The sequence below is a fragment of the Haliotis asinina genome, chromosome 6, assembly GCF_037392515.1.
Source record: "Haliotis asinina isolate JCU_RB_2024 chromosome 6, JCU_Hal_asi_v2, whole genome shotgun sequence".
NCBI classification, from domain to species: domain Eukaryota; kingdom Metazoa; phylum Mollusca; class Gastropoda; order Lepetellida; family Haliotidae; genus Haliotis; species Haliotis asinina.
The window spans coordinates 52,175,204-52,197,427 of NC_090285.1; the positions used below are offsets into that span (position 1 = coordinate 52,175,204).

At 41.1% G+C, this 22,224-nt stretch overlaps 1 protein-coding gene across 1 annotated transcript in view; it reads left to right on the plus strand.

Moving 5' to 3' along the window:
* Nucleotides 1–22,224, plus strand: part of LOC137286467 (afadin-like) — a 71,900-nt gene that overhangs the window by 46,470 nt on the left and 3,206 nt on the right. Inside the window, exons 5-25 of the mRNA XM_067818356.1 lie at nucleotides 5,751–5,908; nucleotides 7,237–7,351; nucleotides 7,666–7,827; nucleotides 8,312–8,400; nucleotides 9,668–9,868; nucleotides 10,755–10,936; nucleotides 11,288–11,373; nucleotides 11,927–12,132; nucleotides 12,404–12,641; nucleotides 13,280–13,572; nucleotides 13,868–14,210; nucleotides 14,563–14,645; nucleotides 14,998–15,129; nucleotides 15,460–15,525; nucleotides 15,814–15,887; nucleotides 16,248–16,366; nucleotides 16,566–16,784; nucleotides 17,915–19,725; nucleotides 20,559–20,680; nucleotides 21,115–21,229; nucleotides 21,718–21,831. Coding sequence (XP_067674457.1) covers nucleotides 5,751–5,908; nucleotides 7,237–7,351; nucleotides 7,666–7,827; nucleotides 8,312–8,400; nucleotides 9,668–9,868; nucleotides 10,755–10,936; nucleotides 11,288–11,373; nucleotides 11,927–12,132; nucleotides 12,404–12,641; nucleotides 13,280–13,572; nucleotides 13,868–14,210; nucleotides 14,563–14,645; nucleotides 14,998–15,129; nucleotides 15,460–15,525; nucleotides 15,814–15,887; nucleotides 16,248–16,366; nucleotides 16,566–16,784; nucleotides 17,915–19,725; nucleotides 20,559–20,680; nucleotides 21,115–21,229; nucleotides 21,718–21,831 — 4,928 coding nt within the window. The remainder of the gene's footprint in view (nucleotides 1–5,750; nucleotides 5,909–7,236; nucleotides 7,352–7,665; nucleotides 7,828–8,311; nucleotides 8,401–9,667; nucleotides 9,869–10,754; nucleotides 10,937–11,287; nucleotides 11,374–11,926; nucleotides 12,133–12,403; nucleotides 12,642–13,279; nucleotides 13,573–13,867; nucleotides 14,211–14,562; nucleotides 14,646–14,997; nucleotides 15,130–15,459; nucleotides 15,526–15,813; nucleotides 15,888–16,247; nucleotides 16,367–16,565; nucleotides 16,785–17,914; nucleotides 19,726–20,558; nucleotides 20,681–21,114; nucleotides 21,230–21,717; nucleotides 21,832–22,224) is intronic.

A 22,224-nucleotide genomic window follows, 5' to 3' on the forward strand; every position in this document is an offset into this window, starting at 1 on the left:
TATACTACACTGAAAGAATGCCTGATTACTTTAAATAATTATTGTTAATGTGTCATGTCATGAAAAATATGAATGTTCTTCAACTTCAGCTTAGTTGTGTATACTTTTGAGTAAAGCATCAGTTGAACCTAGCCATAGGACAAGACACCACAGGACAAGACACTTTGTATGGTTCCCAGACCCTCCTCATCTTGGAGTTCTGGCACAGGAATCATGTACATGTGACCTTGACTCAAGTGTGTAGTAGTCCCATAGACTCTTTAGGGCACCAGCTTCCTAGGCTCTGTAACACCAGGATGGGTAGGGAATCTCCCCTCTGACAGGCAGCAGCTTCCCAGTCTATGTAACACCAGGGTGGGCAGTTAATCTCCCCTCTGGCAGGTAGCAGCTTCCCAGTCTCTGTAACACCAGGGTGGGTAGGAATCTCCCCTCTGGCAGGTAGAAGCTTCCCAGTCTCTGTAACACCAGGGTGGGTAGGGAATCTCCCCTCTGGCAGGTAGCAGCTTCCCAGTCTCTGTAACACCAGGGTGGGTAGGGAATCTCCCCTCTGACAGGCAGCAGCTATGGAGTGCATGGATGAGTTGAGGTCACATTTAAAGTATTCAGCTACCATTAGTTCAGGTCCAGACCTGAAAGAATCGCTCACCTCAGGCTGGTTCATTCTGTGACAGTAATCAACAGATTTGAGTGATTCCCATGCCTCGGCCCAGACTAGCACTTAGTCTCTGAATACATACACTTTTGGTAGAAACAAACAATTCCTTTTAAAGTGACATGGAGTTCAAATAACATTCAACACCTGAAGTAACCTAGACCAAAGTGCTAGGCAGAATGGAATCTTAACATTGTTCAGAGACCTTGAGACCTACTTAAACTATATTGTAGTTTGTATGTTATACCCTTTGGTTGGGGGTGGTGGGGTAGCCTAGTGATTAAAGCGTCAGACTGAAGACCCGAGTTTGAATCCCAAAATGGGTATATTGTGTGATGCTCTTGTGTGGTGTCCCCAGCTGTGATGTTGCTGGAATATTGCTAAAAGCAATGTTAAACTACACTCGCTCACTGTGCTGTGGCTGTGCTAAAACCTTGTTTGCTTAGAATCAGCTGCAGTAGTGTGATGTCATCATAATTGTCATTTGGCCATGATTGTGTAAGATCGCTCCTAGGGTCACATGGAATGAGACATAATGAGGGGTGTTCTTACTTTATTTTGCAGTGGTAAATATGTTATGTGTTCCCATGGACCCCATAAAATCCTTTTTAACAATAAATCATATCCAATCAAGTTTGACACAGATGGATAACAAAATGGCAGCCAGCCCAAGCCCTTCTCAGTCCCTGTCACATGCCAGACATTGCATTATGGGTGACCTCCCACAGACCTCGCCACCTTGTCTAATTGTTCAGGGCTCTAGCCAATTAATTGTGTCACACCAGCACACACCATGATAGCATCCACTTGCGCTCGAATCCTGGGATAGGGTTGCAGGAGTGCTGGGAGCTGATTCATCTCTTGGTCAAAACAAAGGGATGAGGCTTAATAAAGAACAGGGCTGTACCATTGATGCCAGAGGGCAAATATGTGGCCTAGGATAGCAAAACTAATGTTAACATTGTTTCTCTGTGGTGGAGGTATAATTGGACGAGAGGTCCTTTGAAGAAGAAAGTTCAAAATGATATTACAAGTGTTTATGCCTAATTTGAGAGTGAGCACAGAGGGCTTGTGAGTCTGGTGGGATCAGGTTTATCTCATGAGTGGGATTTGGGCTAGATAAGGCAGATCCTGCCTTGTTTATTATACATCAAAAGACTTGATACAGATCTGGAAATTAATGAAGAGTTTGGTGTGTACTGGTACCTTCTTTGTAATTCTTTGTTGATTTCAAAGAATGAACAAGCTCACATTTTTTGTACTCTTTTAACCATTACATATGAAAGGCTTGTGGTTAGTCTTGAGGGGAGAACCAAAGTCATTCTTTATATGGTTAATTAGTTTACATGGTTAATTTATACTGAGCGATTTAAAGTTGCCAAAAGTCGTCTGCTTCTCTGTCGCCTGCCAACAAAACCACGGACAGGTTACGTATCTGCAGTGATGTAATGTGAGGAAGGATTTTTGGTTAGTTGCATATATGATGTGTGACAAGCTCGTTGATTTCCTGATTTCTTGACGTCAGCTACGACATACCGAATCGTCAGCTACGACATACCGAATCGTCAGCTACGACATACCGAATCGTCAGCTACGACATACCGAATGGTTAGGTTGCTGTCAAAGGCTCCCAGATGTTGGATGATTGTGTCACCATACACACATTTCCACCAGACCCCTCAGTTAGTGTGAATGAAATATGTTGTTTGTGAGTGGGAAGCAAGCGTTATGGAAGCCTGTATGTATTAAATCGGAGGGTTCGACACATACCTTGCTTCCAAGATAGAAGATGCTATTTAGATTTGTTTTCACTGAGTTGAAAATCAAAACTACTTACTAGTTCTAGTGAATTAGAGATAGCCGAAAGGATTTTGCGTGACACAACTTGTAACATAACCATTTCTTCCTGAGAAATGATCAAGGTTGTGATTTAAGTGACAATAATACTGTACTTACAAAACTAAATGGTAGTAGATTGGGAAAACATAAAGCTTTCATGTTTCAAACCAGTTGTCACAATTGCAGGTTTAGACAAAACTATAAAAACGATAATGTACCCCTGGAAATATACATGAATACTACAGCAACCCACGTAGGAATCCGTCATATTACATCACTGAGGTGCACCTCTCTAATATGTTGAAATTTTGTTCGCAGGACAGAATTGTGCACTGTCGTCAAAAGGTCAATTTAAGGCAACTAAAGGTCAAAATGAGTGCTTTAATGACGGGGTTTTATTTATAACGATGTCAATAAATGATTTGTGTATATTTACCCCTCTAGAGTATGTGTGATCGTTAAGGGGGTGACTTTGATTTAGAGATCAGATGCCATTGGACTTCATCACTAGACGAAAACCAGTTACAGTTATCCACCGGAACCGTTTGATGAGAAAGGCAACATTCAGTGGTGGAAATGGCATTAATGGATCGCTAAAAATCATATCTCCTGTCATGATCTTCAGTAATTCATGCTTGTAAGAGGCAGCAGACAGCATTGGATGGGAAGGCTTGCTCACTTGGTTAACATGTCATTCAGTCAGGCATAAAACAGAGATACGCTTCACTCACTCACTCACTCACTCACTCACTCAGTGATGATGGCAGGTGTTCAAGGCTTATCATTCCCTGCTTTAGCTTCATGGACACGAGACAATGAAAACAGCAGTTGTTACACATTCATGCAAAGTAGAATGGAAATATGGATATAAGTGAATCATCAGTGGGCATGCATGCTTCAGTTATCCATTGTAATCTGTCAGATGTTGCCTTCCTAAGACATCCAGGAGTCCAATGAAAGGGACAGATAAATTTAACATTTTCTGGTATTCATGTATTTAAATATGACTTTTGAAGTCTACAAAAAGAAACCCCAAGTTCTGCACTTGTGTTGACGGGATTGAAGGTGAGGGATAATTAATGTTGAGTAACATGACACACAAGTGTTAGTTGTTAGGAGGATACTACATTCATTGTTGCTGCAGTGTCATCTTACACAGATCAGGGGTTGCCAGGGAGAGCTGGTGAAATTACCCCTGCCATCATCAGCAGGGCAAAGGTGACATTGAAAGTCATCAACCCCATGGCTGGCTGATGACACCAGTCTTTCAAGGTCAAGGTTAATTTGTGTGTTTTGATAACACAGACCTGAAAAGAGAACTTGTGTTGAATTTAAGAATGTTGAAGAAATGTGAATGTATGGAACTTATGTGATGAAATCTTTAAGGGAATTATTTGATGAAGGTTTTACATGGAAAATGTAATGCTTATCGCCTTCCTTGCACTAGTGAACACAACCACCTCACCACTTTCTTTATTGTGATCTTTTTAGTTGATGTACGCATTACTTTACTGATGTTTGTAATGGGTTTGAAGTGGAGGACACAGGACCTGATAGTCTGAGGAGTACACAAAGTATGCAGTCTAGACAATCAGTTGTCCAACTTCCACTGTTGTTGAAGTCACGGTGACTGAGTGGGTTAGGCATCTGACTTTGTTTGCTGGCGATTAGGTGCCAGATTCTGAGGGTGTGGGTTCAAATCCCAAATGGGACTCAACCAAAAAGTACTAGAATTTGTACTTCACTAAGAAAGTGTAATCTCAAATGTTACATATTTTACACTGGAGGACCTGTCATCTTTTGGCTTTGCAATTAGCTGCATGTTCTGAGTTACATCCCATGGCCAAACCAGAAGGATGTTTGAGAGTTCAGATCCCAATTTCTACTGGTTATTATTCTAGTTTGACAGTCCCATATTCTTGCTCAAGGATTTGGTCAGAGTGGCAAATGTTAACCACAGACTAACTTTTTATAAAATATGTGCATGATTGGGAACTGAGCCATGTACAACTGTGATTAAGACCATTGGGTCACCCTTGTAAAGAAACATGTTGTCATCCAGGGTTAAGATAGCCAGCAGGCTGAGATAGTCTTGACAAGTTGTTCCTGGCCATTACTAGAGATAACAAGGAAGACCCACCAGGTCCCAGGGCAGTATGGTGTTTCCCATGTGGTGGTGCTTAAAGATACTGTGTGGTCCTCAAGTGCCCAATTAAACACTTCAGGGTACTTCAGTAATATCTGAGGACTCACATCTGCTGCAGATTCCCCACAGGATCGGATCGGAAGAACAATGCACAATTATTTGTTGACTTAATGGAACTTAAATATTGTGACGTAGATCAAATAATGATACATAGGAGAAAGAGAAATGGGAACTTGATTCCGTCCCTACTGAAGCACAACCACTTTGGTGGAATTATAGACTTGTACAAGTATAGAGTAGCCTAGTGGTAAAAGCATTCTGTTATCATGCCCAGCAACTAGGGTCCATTCCCCACAGTGGCTCAATTATTAAATCCATTCCTGTTGTCCCCAGCCATTATATTGCTGGAATATTGTGTTTAACTTTATTTCATAAAACTTTTAAATCTGAGGTTGGAGTGCATTTGTTTTAGAAATAACAAGCCATGTCATGAATGACCATTTCTTTAGACTGTCCACTTGTCTTGACTTATTTTTGATGAGGATAATTACTACCAGTACATGTCCATGGACTTATCACTTTGTACAGACTTGGAGCAAGGCTAGGGAATAAAGGACCAGTATGTTCACAGTTGGTTTCTTGTGTACAGATATATGGGAAATGGTAACATACCGGCTGCAATGTGTCTCCTTGTTGTTGATTGTAGTATTTACGATCAACCTCTGCAGGTGCATCAGGACATGTGAAGGTCTGGTGTAGAGTAGGCCTTCAGCAACCCATTCTTGCCATAAAAGGTGACTATGCTTGTTGTAGAGGCAATTAACGGGATCGGGTGGTCAGTTCGCTGACTTGGTTGACACATTGCACGGATCAATGCTCATGCTGTTGATCACTGGAATGTCTGGTCCAGACTCAATTATTTACAGACTGCTGCCAGCTGTAGTATTGCTGAGTGCAGCGTAAAACTAAACTTGCTCACTCCGCTGATTCATCAATTGTAGCATGCCATTGTATACCTGTGATAATGCTGACAGTGTTTTTACAGTTTTTGTATGATTGTCTTTATCTGACTGACTGTCTGTATAATCTGTATTTTTCCTGTTTGTATGGCAGGTGGAATTCTGAAGATATATGGCCAAGCCATCTGTCCTGATGTTCCGTACAAGACGTTGCTGCTGTCCACGTCAGATCGCACCAACTCTGTCATCCGCGAGGCAATGCAGAAATATGGCATTGAGAAGGAAGATCCGTCCAGATACTGCCTGGCTCAGGTAGGTACAACTTTTATCATGGAAACATTCAGTGCATGATTTAAAAATGTGTTTTGCAGATCCATCCAAACAACATAGAAATTTGAAACTGAAAACTGTATTGTCATTGCTGAGGAGAAAGCAAAGTTATTGAAAATTATTATTATATCATCCAGACTTTACTACCTGGCTGAGAACCTGTGCTGATTCCCCACTGGGTACAATCTGTGACACCCATTTTGTCTCCTGCTATGACATTGCTAAAATATTGCCAAAAGCTAAATAAAACTAAATTTGCTCCCTTTTTTTCCTTAGGGCACAGATGGAATAAGCACTAGTCTGTCTTACAGTCCATGAACAGCTCTATGATTCCTTCAACAATTTCTCTTTCTTCATCCCTTTTTGCAATGCTAAAGGCCTAAATGAAGCTTATCTATAATTTGTCAGATCTGATTCTCCATTCTGCCATCTGGGGCTCCCGTTCAATTTAAATGGGTGTAATTCTGGATAACACAACACGAAGTCATGCTGTCCTAATAATCATTATAAATAATATTAGATAACAACAATACTGCAGAACTTCCCTTGTAATCCGCTTTGTATCCTTCCAAAACAAAAGAGATTTTTCATGTTTTCACTGTTTCTGCCTTGTGAGCCCAAGCACTGGTGCTCTACCCCTGTGCAGTATGTGTGTGTTTATGAATGTCTCGGATGATTTATTCAGCTGTCCCTGCCAGCAGTATACACAGGTCCAGAGGTTGTCTAAAGGTCCAGCATGTGGTCAGTGTTGTGCTGGTGGTCAGCTCAGACTGGTGGACATTAGCAGCACATGGTGGCTGTTTGAGTAATTGGCCATATTAAACAAATGCCATGATACTGTTTGAGGTTCTGTTAGTGCAGAAAAAGGCAGTTCTTACATTAACCTTGTTTTTGGCTCCCTTCAAGGTAGAGAAAGAAGAAAAAAGGGGGGAAAAAAGACAGTATTAGAAAACGCCAGATACCACTGGAAACAAAACAAACATGTGCTAACTGATTAAATTACAAGACACTATTATATAATAGCTTTCAAAAAAGAATAATTAAATATGCTAAGTCCAGTTATGATGATTATTATGGTTTCTTATCTTTTTCCAATTTTAAAGATGCAATCAGTGATGCATTTGATCAGTCATCTGTGGGTATATGTCCTTCATGTGCCCTTCATGGCATTGTATAGCAATGACATAGACATTGTATGATGTGTAGCAATGACATGGACATTAAATGTGCCCCATATCATCTATAGAAAGGAATCGGTCATTTACTACTTTGAAGCAGTGGTATTTATGATGTGGTTCTGCTTGCTGCAGATGGTGCTGCCGCCTGGAAGAGTTGAATACCATGGGGGACAGATAGGGGAGGAGCGGATCCTGGCAGAAGACGAGTGTCCGCTTCTAATTTTCGCACAATTCCCTAAAAGCAGAGGTGAGTTCCTTCGATTTATGTGGTTAAATTGGGACTGAGCTGAAATGTTTGCTGAATCCAGCTTCAACCTGCTGTACATTTTGTTATGCTTCATTAACTTGTTACAGTTAATGGTATTGCTCGAATTCATCAAAGGAAAAGGTAAAAACAGCATCAATACCATGATAACTGTGTGTGCTCAAATTTGACTGCCCATTATTCCAAATTTTGTGAGCATTGAAATCTTTATGACAAGTATTCCAGCAAGCAGATTTATGTCAGCAATGAGCTGAAATTTAAGTTTGCCATAAAATACATAATACTAATAATTACAGGTCAAGTAATTTTCCAACTACGATTGAGAACAAATGATGGAGGTCAACCATCACAGAAGAGACCTCAGAAGGCTCTGTCCCACAACGACCTTCGATATTCACAGGACCCCAAAAATATCAATGCAGAGGATCTTCCTTTCTTGCTTGAGATGGATCCAAGAGGTGAGATACTTTACAAAATCGCGAGGCACGAGCGACTCAGTTGTTAAATTAGAACTGTAGTCACAGGTGCTGGCTTGCATCCCACACCCACATCAAAAATATTTGACTGTGGGTTTGATTCATAATGTTTCAGCATACCCCTGCCCCCACTGGGTTCTGATGAAGTTGCCCTTAGGATTAAACCTATCTCACTCACTCCATATTGCATGGTTCTGATAATTTGAGAATCATTGAGTGCAAGTGTTGCACTAATCATGTTACTTGTGGTGCCCTAGGTTGGTTCTGTGTTTAAAGGGAAACAACTCCTGAACATTTTGTCAACTCTTGAGTAGTTGAAAAATTCTGCTTATGATGTTATGAGCTCCTACAGTGTTAATGACTGTCATCTTGTAAGATTGCATCGCTTTGTATCTAGCATCGTCAGAAATTAGTGAAAATTACATGTTGAGGCAACAGTTATTAACCTAGTTTTTTGCATGTGCAGGTGGCAAAACCAAACGCCATCTTCTGCCACTGAACGTGACAGAAGTGGGAAGTGAGAGATCAGTGTCCAACAGCAGCCAGTATCTACAGGTAGGTCCGGGCCAGTCTCTTTTATGTTCCAGGGGTTCCTTTCACGAAGCAACCTTTACCCAGGTTAACTGTCAGTCTCAATCATACACATTGCACTAAGGTAACCTTAGTGACTTATGATCACCTTAGTGCTTCGTGAAAGGAGGCCCAGGTTGGGGTAGGTCCCCACAAGCCACAATACTTGTAACAACTAAAAGACAGTTGGTCACACTTGATGACATTTGTTAATGGCTTGTCGTTGTGTCAGCATTTAAAACAACTGCCAGCCTTGAGGCCCAGCATTGATTGTTGTTTTATCGGGCTGGCAGTTTCAAATATGTAGGCCCTTATTGCCTTCAGTAAATTATCTGTCAGTTATTTTTCAACTGGAAAGTTTCTCCTTGTTTCTTTGTTAACATTCAGGAATTATCCATGATCCATCATGCTACAATAACTTACAGTTTCACTTCCTGGTATTTCAGCGCTTTGTCGTAGAATTGTCAATACCAGTCCAACAAAATAAAAACTCCCCTGTGTGCCATAGGCTTTGCCTGATTTTGTAGAAACAGAGTGAAACTGTGTACAATGTAGTCTATTTTGCGTTTGTTTCACCTGAAGATTTCATTCAGGGCCTATAGATCTTAAAGCTACATTTTTCTTATCTTTTGTGGAAACAAATATGAGATAAATAATACTGGATATTTATCTCAAGAAAAAGCAATGAAATGAATTTATTGATAGTTTGTGATGTGAGAATTAACGCTGTGCAATTATAAAGGTACTAACTTAAAGGTAATGTTTACGGTTGTTTTGAACCAGCCAATTGAGATGAGATGACATTGATCAAAATGCAATGATTGGAATTAACACAATATGATATTGTACAGATGTAGTTGAATGTACAGTGTACAACAGGAAACTGCAGGACTCTGTTAGACACTAATCTGTTTAAAACTATGAATAAATCAGTTGCAGTTGTTTCCCTGCAGTGTGTTTGTCTACCCATTTATACTGCTGTGCTTTATTTTCCACAAATATCCATTATCTGATAACAAAATGGGCATCTGTGTATTTGTGTTGTGGTGTGTATGGTGCCACGTATTTCTTGCCTTGTGATTTCTATGTTCAAGTAGTGCTTGTGAGAATAGACTTAATTATGTTTGTTTATGGTGATAATAACATAAAAAGAATATGCACACCATTTCTAAAAGTTCCTACCTCCATAAACATATTGAAGTGATTTTTTATACTTGTCTGATCAATATCTCCTGCTTGGTCCTGGTAACAGCTGCTGGGGAACGACATCAAGCCCCGTCACTGCGTGATCGCCCACACCGAGGGCATCGTGACTGTCACTCCTACCAGCAGAGATGCAGAAACATATGTTGAGCATCAGCGTATCTATGAGACCACCATGTTGAAAGATGGAATGTCCGTGCAGTTCGGCAAAACCTTCGTATTTCGGTTCTGTGACCCAAGATTTGATGAGGTAAGATTTATCAAGATGTTCATCTGTATTCTATATAGTAAGGGCCATTCTCGTTTAACCCACACTTTTCTTACAGCACTAATATTTAGTATTTGATAAAGTGACCTTTTTCTAAATCATATTCATTAGAGAGTCTGGAAAAATTCTTGTGGATGTGAGTAGAAATAATTGAGTGCCACTATCCTGCACAGTACTGATGTAAGTGACCTATTCTGTTGTCTAATTGCCAGTCATTTTGGTCACTGATGCAGTCATCAACTGCTGTCTTACTGTCGCCTCAGGTCAAAAGCTATAGATTACTTCCAGTACACTTTGGATGTGGAGAGGAAATTAGGAAAGTGTTGAGTACGAACTGCATCTATATCTAAACCATATGAAACTCATCTCCTGTAACATCCTTGACACACTGACCAAGCAGTATTGTTATTCCAAGTAGCATGAATCTTAAGCCTGTCAGATTCCATTTTGAATCTTGGTAGTAATCCATTTATTTGGTAACCAATAAATTAGAGGTATCTACATTGAACAAAATCATCTTTTGAGAGAAAACCTTTGTTATTTCACCAGTTGTCATAATTCATGGTTATGTGAATATGACCGTAAATGTTTTAGCTCAAACCTAAACTTGCTCAAGTCTAACCGGTAATAATTAACACTTTAAATGAAAATTGTTAAAAAGATATAAATAACAAACTGGTATCCTTAGACATCTCCGCTTATCTAGATTTGCTACTTTAAGGATTGAATGACTACATAATTCATTGGCTTTACATTCAGTACAGCCTTCGAACAAGGCTAGCTGAAACATTTCTTTATGGAACAGGGCATTGACTTTGCTAAAGTTGATCACATATATTTATGATATTATTGTCATATGTTTGAACAGCCCCGGAGACCTGGCAGTCATGACAGAAGTATGCAGAAGCAGCCTCATCCACAGTATAATGACCGACCACAGGAGACCAACTTCGACCTGGATGGTCATGTGGAGACCATGCCTGGCAGCGGGTCATCGCCTCGCAGCCCCAGTGGACACACTCCACACCAGGACTGGGAGATGCACAGAAGGTCAGTGATGCATTATGGAAGGGTTTAGAAGCCAGACCACGAGGCTGGTGAGATATAAAACTTGCCAGCCATGACCAAAACTTATCCTGCCTGCAAAATATCTTCATTTATACATGTCTAAATCTGGTAGTGTGTATTGAAAATGACCAATACTGGGAGCTCAGACGAGCAAGTATTTTGAATGCTGATTATGGGAAGGTTTAAATCTTGTGTCCATTGAATTTGGAGGGTATTTTGTTAGAAGTTTTTTTCACTTACTTCTATGTTTTGTGTCAGAGTTCAGTTAAACTTTGACTGTGGATAAAATATTTGGTCAAAGTGCCATTTGTGACTTTTGGTTTCATCTTTCAGATCAGCTCCAGATTTGCATCAAGGTCCTCCTGATATGATGGATGCTGGAGATCAACTTCCAGCATCGTTAGAATTCAGAAATAATGGTAATTGTCACAGATCTTTTTTCACATCTAATGTTAATGGTAACACACATTATATCTCAAGTTACACCTTCAAAGTAAAGCACAGATTCCAGTACACCTTAATACTAGCACAAACCAGCCATCTAATTCACTCACTTGTAGTCGGTGTGAAGCCCATTTTGTGGTGTCCCCCACTGTGACATTGCTGGAATATTGCTAAAAGCGGTGTAAAACTTCACTCACGAACGAACGAACGAACGAACGAACGAGTGGGTGAGATGTGGGTGGATGATGTTTTTGTGAGAATGTGGGTTTGAATCCAAGATGGGACTCAACCTGACAAGAGTACTAGGATTTGTATTTTATTCAGAAAGTAATCCCAGATGTAAGTGCTGACCACTTTCTACATGGAAACATGTATCCATGCTTGAAGGGAGATAACTCATTATTGAACTGGTTGTGTGTCTTGATGAGGAACTTGCATGTTACCAGTTTAACTCAGATTAAGAACTATTTGGTTATTATTCATTTTGTAGTTTCATGTGATTACATCTATTATATTTTTGTTTTTCAGATGAAAGTAGCATGCTGCGAGATGTGATTTTGTCTGTAAACAGTCGAAGCGTACAGTTCAAGCTTGCGCCAACCTATACTCTGTACCTGGGTATTCGACATTGTTTGTCCCCACACATACTCCCACAGTTGCCGCCTCAGCAACGAGTCCAGAGACTAGCAGACTATGTTAACAGAATTGCCCGGATGGTGCAGAAGGCCATACAGGTAAGTTAATACACACGATTGAACTGGAGAAAACATAAATTACGCATTTGTAATTTGGTTTTGTGTATCAAATTATTAAAATTAAACCTTTGTATGTCTATTAATAGGTAATGAGTGTTATGTAAAATCCAGGACAGAAAATGTGTTTTAGTTTTGTTTAATTATTGGTTACAAGTCATTTAACATCAGTAAGAATAATTTATCTCTATCAGTTAATTTATGCATTAGCCATAAGGCTTTACATCCTGGCCTAAAATGACGTTCATTTCAGGAGCACCATAATGACCCAACAGCTCTGGCGTTCTGGATGGCGAATGCGTCTGAGGTTCTGCACTTCTTCAAACAAGACCATGATGTGCAACCATTCAGCCATGATGCTCAGGAGCTGCTTGCCGAGGCCGTGCAGATGGCGTTCCAGCACCTTGTGCGATGTCTGCAGGTCGACTTGCAGCGTGTGATGCCTGCGTTCCTTGATGCAAGTGATTCAGAAGACGAGGAGGAAAGGAAAGGTTGGTGTCTTAGGACTTCATAAGCCTAGATACATATGTTATATTTAGGATTATTACTTTTCTTGTGAAGTACAGATTCTAGTACTTTTGTTGAGTGCTATCCGTGATTTGAACTGACATCCTCAGGTCAGGCACCTACTCTCTTTGGTAGACTTAGAGAGGGATATAACAGTCTCTATAGCCTGAAGTCTTCCATGGTCGACTCAGGCTGAACTATTGCTTAGCAGATATTATATTTAACATATAATAGAGTGAATTTTGTTATTGCATTTAGTTACATGTACTCGATCTTCATATAGAAAATGATTTAGATATGTGAATGCTCTGTTGTGAATATTTGATGATAGTGAATTTAGATGAGAAGTAGTGAAGAATGCATGTATTGATAAGGCATTGTTTTGAGAAGGTCTTGCCGTACAGGATCATCAAGAAGGATAAAATCAACTGCAGTGTGTATTTCTCTGAAAAAAACATTTTGGATCATTAATATTTTGGGGATACTTTTTTGTGAATGAAAGTGTGAGCACCTCATTTCATGAAAATATCCCCCAAATGATCATGACACCTGACGTTTCTTGAGTTTACATTAACCCTGTTTCTGACATTTATTTGCAATCTGTTCGGTGTCTTTTCCACAGATTCCCAATATGCCAAGCCCAGCTTGACGGATGTCCTCAACACACTGTCCGCAGCCATGACATTGCTACGGCGTTGCCGCGTCAATGCTGCTCTCACCATCCAGCTGTTTTCTCAGCTGTTCCACTTCATCAACATGTGGCTGTTCAACATCCTGGTAACAGAACCACAACTACAGCTGTATACCAGGTCATGGGGCATCAGACTCAAACGGAGACTTGGCCGCATTGAGGCGTGGGCGGAGAAACAGGGTCTGGAGCTAGCTGCAGACTGTCATCTTTGTCGCATAATACAGGTAACTGCTGGTGCCTGCTTTGACTTGTTTTATGAGACATTTCTGTTTTGTATAATGTCTTATAAAAGGGGAGCACAGATGGCCAAGTCTAATTTCGAACTTTGTTGTACTGTCATGCCCCTTGGACATGCTGGGCAGTGTGTTTGAATCATGGTTCAGCTGGACAAGGTCCCTGGGTTTGTCAATACCATCCCTGGAATATTGCTAAAAGCAGCATAAAACCATACTCATTCATTCTTAACATTATGGATAGCATCGAAGCTGATCTAACCAGTTTTACGTCTTCTTCCCACAGGCTGCACACCTGCTGCAGACCCCAAAGGTATCAGGTGATGACATCACAAACATCAGCTCCACCTGCTTCAAGCTTAACTCACTCCAACTCCACACACTCCTGGTGAGGTACATACCCGAGCCCAGGGAGCCACCAGTTACACGGGGATTCATTGAGAAGGTCGTGACCATTGGCAAGAACATGGCAGATGAGCTGACAAGGACAGATGGCAGGGAAGTTCGACTGGAGGAGGATCAGGATCTGCATCTTCCTTTCCTGTTACCAGAGGATGGCTACTCCTGTGACACAATCAGGGGGATTCCAACTGGGCTGCCTGAGTTCATCAAGCCTATGACTGCTGCAGGTGTGTCTCTTTGCCATTCATGATATGGCAAAATATGGGTTAGAACTGATCTTTAGTAACCCATGATTGTCGTAAGAGGCAACTAATGGCATCAGGTGATGGACACACTGACTTGTTGACATATGTCATTTTATCCCAGTGGCACATATTGATGCTCATGCTGTTTATCACTGGATTGTCTGGTCCAGGCTCAATTATTCAAAGGCTGCTGCCATATAGCTGGAATATTGCTGAGTGTGGTGTAATACTTAACTCACTCACTCAGGATATGGCTGTCGGCTCAGTGGCTGCCCAGACTGTATGATAAGTGTGAGATGACATGAAAAGATAATGCTTTGTTATTTTGTTCCAGGTATTTGCCAACTTGTCCCGAACAATGCATCCGGTGGTAGCTGGACTGTCTACATGGGAGATGGAGGAGGGAGAAGCCTTGAGGTATGGTTTGATTTATATGTGTCATCACTGGAGAATGATGACATCTATTTGCAGAGAAACATGATTGATAAAGGCACATTTCCTTGTTTGTGATAAGAACCTCCATGATGCCACATGGTGACCACGCGGTTCATTGAGCAAGGCGCCACTTTATTACCTTGGCATTAGTACTTAACTATTAGTACTTACTATTTCAAGTAGTGGATTTATAGGGCAACATATATATGTGCATTCAATTGAACTTTTCTGAAAATTGTCAGACTCTTGTCTTAATGTTCATTCAGAAGGATGTTTCACCATCTGAAACTATTTCCATGAACAGGTTGATAATGTGCAGTTTGATTGTTTTCAGAACACCCCTCCAAAAGGCCCCCCACCCCAGAATGTACAGCCTCCAAACAATCTCCCCCGACAACCTGAGGTCATGCTGGTCATCTTCAAGAAGGTCAACGGCAGTATGGGACTCAGCATTGTTGCTGCCATGGTCAGTAAAACATGACAATCTTGAATAATTCCCTCTTTCTCAAATTAATCAATCCAAAGAATTTTCAGGTTCAGTATTTTCTTATAAACTATTCAAGTTAATCAATGATCCAATTAACTCGTCAGATCATTTTAAGGCATAGGGCTGAATGTATGGGTTCCATGTTGAAAACATTGTGACGCCATAATTGAATCATGACAGTGTCTTCATTCAGAAGCGGCTAAAGGTGACATCATTCAACTCATGTATCAATACCAACTGATCTGTCCAAGTTTTTTATTTTGAAGTTAATTTTCTAAAAGTCCCACGTTTGTGGAATGTCTGTTACAGGGTGAAGGTCAGCGGGAGAGAGGCATCTACATCAAGTCAGTGGTACCGGGTGGTGCTGCCGCCCTGGTGAGTAAAGCTGGCGATCGGGGAGGACACTCCTCAGTCACAGTGTTGTAAAGTTAATGGAAGATTATTTCGGTTAATTGTAACTGGATTTAATAAAGTCACATTTTAAAGACATATTTCACAGAAGGGAATCATCAAATGAAATCTTTTTGAATCTTTTGACTTGTAAAGGATTTTTAATGAACTTGAAGTAGTAAACAGAATTTGATAATAAAGATCTGAGATGAGAGCAGGATTTGTATTATCAGATTCCTAATGTGTAACATGTGATATTTCCCATTTTGTTAGGATGGTCGTCTACAGGCTGGTGATCAGCTGCTTGAGGTGGATGGCCGGAGTCTTGTTGGTCTCTCTCAGGACAAGTAAGTTCTTGACATTTTTGTGTATGCTATAGGGATTACATCCTTAATACTCTGTGCTTTTTGGAAAAATCAGGTGCTTGAGGCAGCATTAGTTGATGTCAACGAACCATTTATTTGTCAGGTCCAGATATTTACATGTCACATAGATGTATCTGTAATTTTGCTGATTGTATGTAATGACATTGTCTCTTTCCGTTTCCCTCCACATCAGTGAAATATTTGTGCGTTATTTATACAATTGTTAGGAACAAACTCATCTTAAACTGTTCTAACAGTGTGTTAATATTTGCATTATTATAAACATAGAGTTTATTTTGTACACGGCCAGATAATCTGTACACATTGTGGTTGTTCCTGCAGGGCTGCAGAACTGATGACGCAGACTGGCAACACAGTGACGCTGAAGGTGGCAAAGCAGGGAGCTATCTACCATGGTCTGGCCACACTACTGAGTCAGCCCTCACCCACCATGCAGAGAGGTGCGCTTCTTTGATATACTTATACCAAGAGATGCATTCAGAATGTCAATCTTCCACAGAACACTAGAACACTTTCAGTGTGGCACTTTACATAGTTGTGAAGCCCATTTTTCTTGTCTCAGTCATATTTCTGGATTGTTGCTAAAAATGGTATGAAACGGAAATCTTTCACTCACTCGCATACTGACCTGTATTGCAGCTGCCTCACAGCCACAGAACAATCGCCCAGGGCCACAGAACAACAGGATGAAGCTGAATCATGAGGAAGGGCCTCCACCATACACAGAGTCCCCCACTGAACCCCGCAACAACCGATCTGATCCCCGCTTGTACAACGGTATGGGAGGCAGGGGACAGGAGAGCCCTAGGATGCCATCCCACCAAGCTGGAAGATCACCCCACATGGACCAGCCACACAGTAAGTTATTCTGTTAACATGATGTTGATATGTCTCATTGATAATTTATTCCATAAACAGGGTTAACAAATAATATTTATCAAATAACATGGGAAAATGATACAATACAACACTGAAGAAAAAAACATAAATGATCCCATATATTTGGGGGTTATTTTTTTAAATAAAATTTGGTGCTGTGTCTTCACTACCTAAAGGTGGAAAATAATATACTTGAACCTAAATGTTTCTGACCGCCTCTGTGAAGTGGTGGTTCGAACATCTGATGGAGAGTAGAAGGTTGTAGGTTCGAATCCCGGCCCCATCATACCAAAAGATGTTAAGTTATGGTTTCTGTTGGTCCTTGCCTGTTACTGCCTGTTTTTGTTTAGTATAGGCCTGTTGAATAAGGGCGGCCTACCTCTCTATCATTTCAGCGAGCAAACGTGCGTCAAAGGGGAGGTAATTTCAAAGGGAGATAACCGTTATTGAACTGGGATGTATATGTATCCATTTAGAGGAGGATGTTTACTGGGTACTTCTTTACAAATAATGCAGTACAAAGACATGGTTGGAGTTCTTAGGTCTTATCATTTTGCTATAGTAATTACATCTTGTCGAGTTGATGGAGGGTGAAAACTTAGACAGAGCTTACTCATACGCTGTATCTGGTGACTACCACAGTGACTTTTTGCAGGAAAACCTGCTATTAGCAGTGTATGAAATAAGGGCCATCCCACTGCTAGATGGACTAGATTTATGACTGATGGTCTAAATTTACAGGTAGCCTTGTAGACATTTTAGATCTTCTATCTATGTAAATTCACTAGAAAAGTTCTGGTTAAATCCTTTTTGAGCTGGCAACATTGTAAAGTTTGGCTGGGTTTTTGGCTTATTTCATACACTGCTACATTGTGGGCTCAAGAGAGGGTTTTGGAGTGTTTTGACTCAACAAATTCAGTGAGGACCCCCTCTATTTTACATCTGCCCATCTATTTAACATTGGAGTTGGTCCAGAAACATTATTGTCATCAATTTGGACCCACTCAAAATTTCAGCCAAATCTAACACTGCTGCTACAGGCATGACACAGGACTTATGTGTGAAAAGGGATTTTATGATTTATTAAACATGAACTTGATACTTTTCAGGGGATGATCGTTTTCGAGCACCGTCTGTCGGCAACCTTAATAATGGACGTTTTCAACCCAACCAAGGGCAGTATGATCCAAGTATGCACAGACGGGACCCCCATGAACAAGATCCTCGTTCTAAGTCAACATCTAATCTAAATATGGACACTTCATATGATCGTCCTGATCCTAATGTTATGAAACCTGCTGCTTCTGTTGCAGCCCTTGGTCCCGGTACTCAAGGTCATCCTTATCCTCAAAATTTTGGTCGCAAACCAAATGACTATGAGAACCAACCAAATTTGAACAGCTTACCTGCTGAAAGGAATGAACCTGTAAAACCAGGTCGAGGCTATACAGATATCAATCAAAACAACATGCCCATAAAACCCTCTCACCATCACAGTCAGCCTTATCTTAATCCACAACGACCTAATGATCGCTCATCTGTGTCATCAAGAACATCATCCAACAGTAACCGTGACAACAGACCACAGTCTGCATATTATGATGGCCAGAGTAGAGAGGACTTTGGTCAGTTGAGGCCGAAGTCAGATGAAATCACTCCCAACAAGATTCGGGAGTGGCAGGAAAAATTGGAAGATCCTCGCACACAACCATTCCAGAACAACCTTCATCCTGATCACCATTCTCCACATTATAATATGGGAAGGGATGTTAACGATGCCCGAAATATCCAAGACATTCCAAAATTAACTGTGAATAACCAAACTCGGCAGCCCAATTACTACGAAAACACAGGTCCGTCACAAGAAACTGTCCCTCCCTTCCATCAGCTGCCGAAGCAGAACGACGAGAAACCCAAACCACCTGTGAAACCCAAGCCTGCAGTAAAGCCCACGCAGCCAAGAGTCACACCCCCAGAAATTCCATTCTCACAGGTTGATAATCGGTTGTCACAGCCACAGTTTTTCGATCCTAAGTCATCTCCACAGGAGTCTCCCAACTTATATAATCCTCACGCAGGGAAGCAACAGTTCCAGACACCTAGACATGACCCTCGGGCTTCGTTTGGACAGAAGAAGATTTCCCCTGAGAGGCAGCCTGGTCCATATGGGTATCGAGACCAGGAAGATATGCCTCCTCCCCCTCAAGATGATTATGCCCCCGAGTTACCCCCACCCCCATCCAATGATGACCTCCATGAGAACTCTCCTCCCCTTCCCCCTCCTCCATCACAGGAGTATGTGTTTGAACAACAACTGCAAGATGAACAAAGACGCATGATGAACCAGTTGGGTCAGCAGAGGAATTTCAATTCCGATCCTCGGTTCGGTGGACCTGCTGGGTACGGCCGGAATGAGTTCGAAGGTCAGCAAGGCCAGTTCCCTGACCGTAATCGTCCTGGTCAAGGCAGTGATCGACAATTCCACGGTAACCAGCAGAATAACATGCATCCTAATTACCAGAACATCAGTTTCGGTGGTCCTGAGACCCAACCACCTCCAATTCCACAACCTCCTGAGCATAATGTGTATGAACAATATGAAACGCAGAGGCCGGACATGCAGCCGCCTCACCAAGCTGGTGCAATGCACTTAACAGTGAAGGAGAAGGAATACAATGTAGGAGCATCCCCTTGGGATAGAGAGGAGAAGGAGAGAGAGCAAGAAAGATATGAGGAAGATATGTCCAAGATGAGGGAGATGGAGATAAATGAGCTAGAATCAAAACAGTACCTGAATCCTCAGGAGCAGGATCGACTTCGGAAGCTGCGTCTGGAACAGGAGTTTCAGAGGCGGGTGAAGGAGACGATGGACAAGGATGAGGATGAGGATTCTGATACAGAGCTTGCAGAGAGGCTTTATGTGAGTGGATGTTTCTGATGTTTCATTGTCACTTAGAGATATTCATTGTTGCATAGAGATATGGCTCATTTTATCCCTCGTGAGAGGTGACTAATGGAATTGGTTGGTCAGGCATGCTGAATTGATTGACACGTCCTTGATTCCCAAGTGCGTAAAGTGATGCTCATGTTGTTGGTCACTGGATTCTCTTGACCACACTACATTATTTACAGACTGCTGCCATATAGGTAGAATATTGCTGAGTGCACTCAGTTCATCCTTGGCTTGAGGATATAGTAAAAAACCTGATAGTATGTAATCTCCTTATCTTGTTCAGCCGACTGTTGATGTTCATGTGGTACATAGTAGAATGCTGTGGGCAACTAAAAAGGTAACTGAAGGCTATGTTTAATATGGATGATAGGACCTATACATGAATGGCTAATTCTAGAGGAGATCTGGGTTAGAACGGTCTTAAGCAACCAATGCTTTCCACAAAAGCGACTAACAGGATTGGGTGATTTGCTGATTTGGTTGACACATGTTATCAGCTCCCAATAGTGTTGATCGATGCTCATGCTATTTATCACTGGATTGTCTTGTCCAGACTCGATTATTTAGAGACCACCGTCATGTAGCTGAAATATTGCCGAGTGTAGCGCAAAACTAAACTCGCTCACTCAAATGTTCTCAAATCCTATTTATAAGTCACAGTATAGAGATGCCTGATCAGTCGAACAAACTGATTGAGAAGTTCATTCAGACTATTTCTTTAGTTTGGTGTTAATTAACAAACAACTTGTGTCCTGCCAGTCAGATGATGTTCTTAACTTTCGTTGAACTGTGTATTTCAGTCACGAGATCGGATGATACAAGCCATGAAGGATGACCTAGAAAAGTCAAGGATTCGTTTAGTTGACCTGGAAAGGAAACGAATGATAGATGAGTTTGAAGCTGAGAAAGATCGGTTAATAAGGTAGGTGCCAAAAATGTAACACTAAATATTGGATGCTATTAACTTGCTAATACTAATGGCAAACAAGGATAAGTTGAGCACCGACCTGACAGTTGACCCCTTTTAGCAAGTATTGCCATTGTGAGAAAAGTGGCCCCAGGTTGTACTCACTTGCTACACCAACCACGAGAGAGTCTTTTGAGCAAAATATCAATTTCTTTCTCATGCACTGCACATGCACAGCCCACATTTGCTCTACCTTTCACCACCCAGATGGAAATGGGTTTGCTCTTGCTCATTCAAACGCATTTTCTTCCCTGGGGCAACTTATCCTTGTTTATCAGTAACTCACTGCTATAAACGAAGTATAGCTGAAGCCAGTTATCATTTATTGTACGAGATGAATATTGGGTGATGTTGTTTGTTATTAAGTTTATGTATGCTTTTGTATTTAGGCTAGAGCGTCGTTTGGAACAGTTTGAGAAGGACAGGGAGGATCACAAACTGAGGATATTGAAGAGGCAGGAGAAGAGACAGAAGGATCATGAGGAGCAGCTACGGAGGCAGAGGGTGAGCTTTGAATTTGGGCAGTAGGGCGGAAGGTCTTGGGAGCACATGGAAATGATGAATGGGTTCTAAACATGTTCATTCAGGTGTCTCTTTGGTTGGATTTTGTAGTCAATCCAGGTGTGTTGGTGTATAGTAGAGTCTCTGAGGTTGGATTGTTGAAGTCAATAGGCTGCAAGGTAATTCTGATCCATCTAGAATAGAATCTTTTTGATGCTGATGGAGTCTTTTGCTGGTTAGTGTTGGAGACTGATCTTGTTGGTAGAGAGTATCAAATTTAGAATTCAGGTTGTGTGTGTTAGGTCAGTCACATACGTCAGAAGGATTTCCTATGACATTGCACAAACTCAAACAACTGTGGAAAAGCTACATAGCGTTGGTTTGCACTCGACCTGCTGTGGCTTTGTCCACTTCAATTGTCATTACTATTTTTATTCAAGATTCACTTAAATTTGATTTTGAGTTGAAATGCTCTGCTTGTCATGTTCTAGGAGTTACGGGACAGTCAGCGCCAGCGGTTTGAGGACCAGAAGCGTCTTATGATGATGGAGGAGGAGAAGATGCGTCAGAGGAGGGAGGAAGAACTGGCCAAGAGGAAGCAATATGTATGTAGTGTCTACAGTGCATCTGCATGTGTAGCTGTGGTGTTTTCGAAACTTTGTGGGAAATGATTGTTCTTTCATTCGAAAGAATGATTTTAGCATTATTTTAGCATTATCACGATGAGGACACCAAATATGGGCAATGTGGTTATTTGAACCCAGGCCTTCTATGAGAAGCACAAGCCAGCCCCACTGTCCATGTTTTAATAAAACTATTGAATATATCAGTATCCACCATTAGAAGACTATGCGTTGCAGCAGCAATCAACAATGAAACACAACTACAGTCTTCAGAAAAAACAATGAGTACTTTTTTAACCTGTTTTAACTAAAATGGTTCAGAATTTTAGAACTGTCCTGGATAGACATTTGCTAAACATTTGTATTGATCAGAAT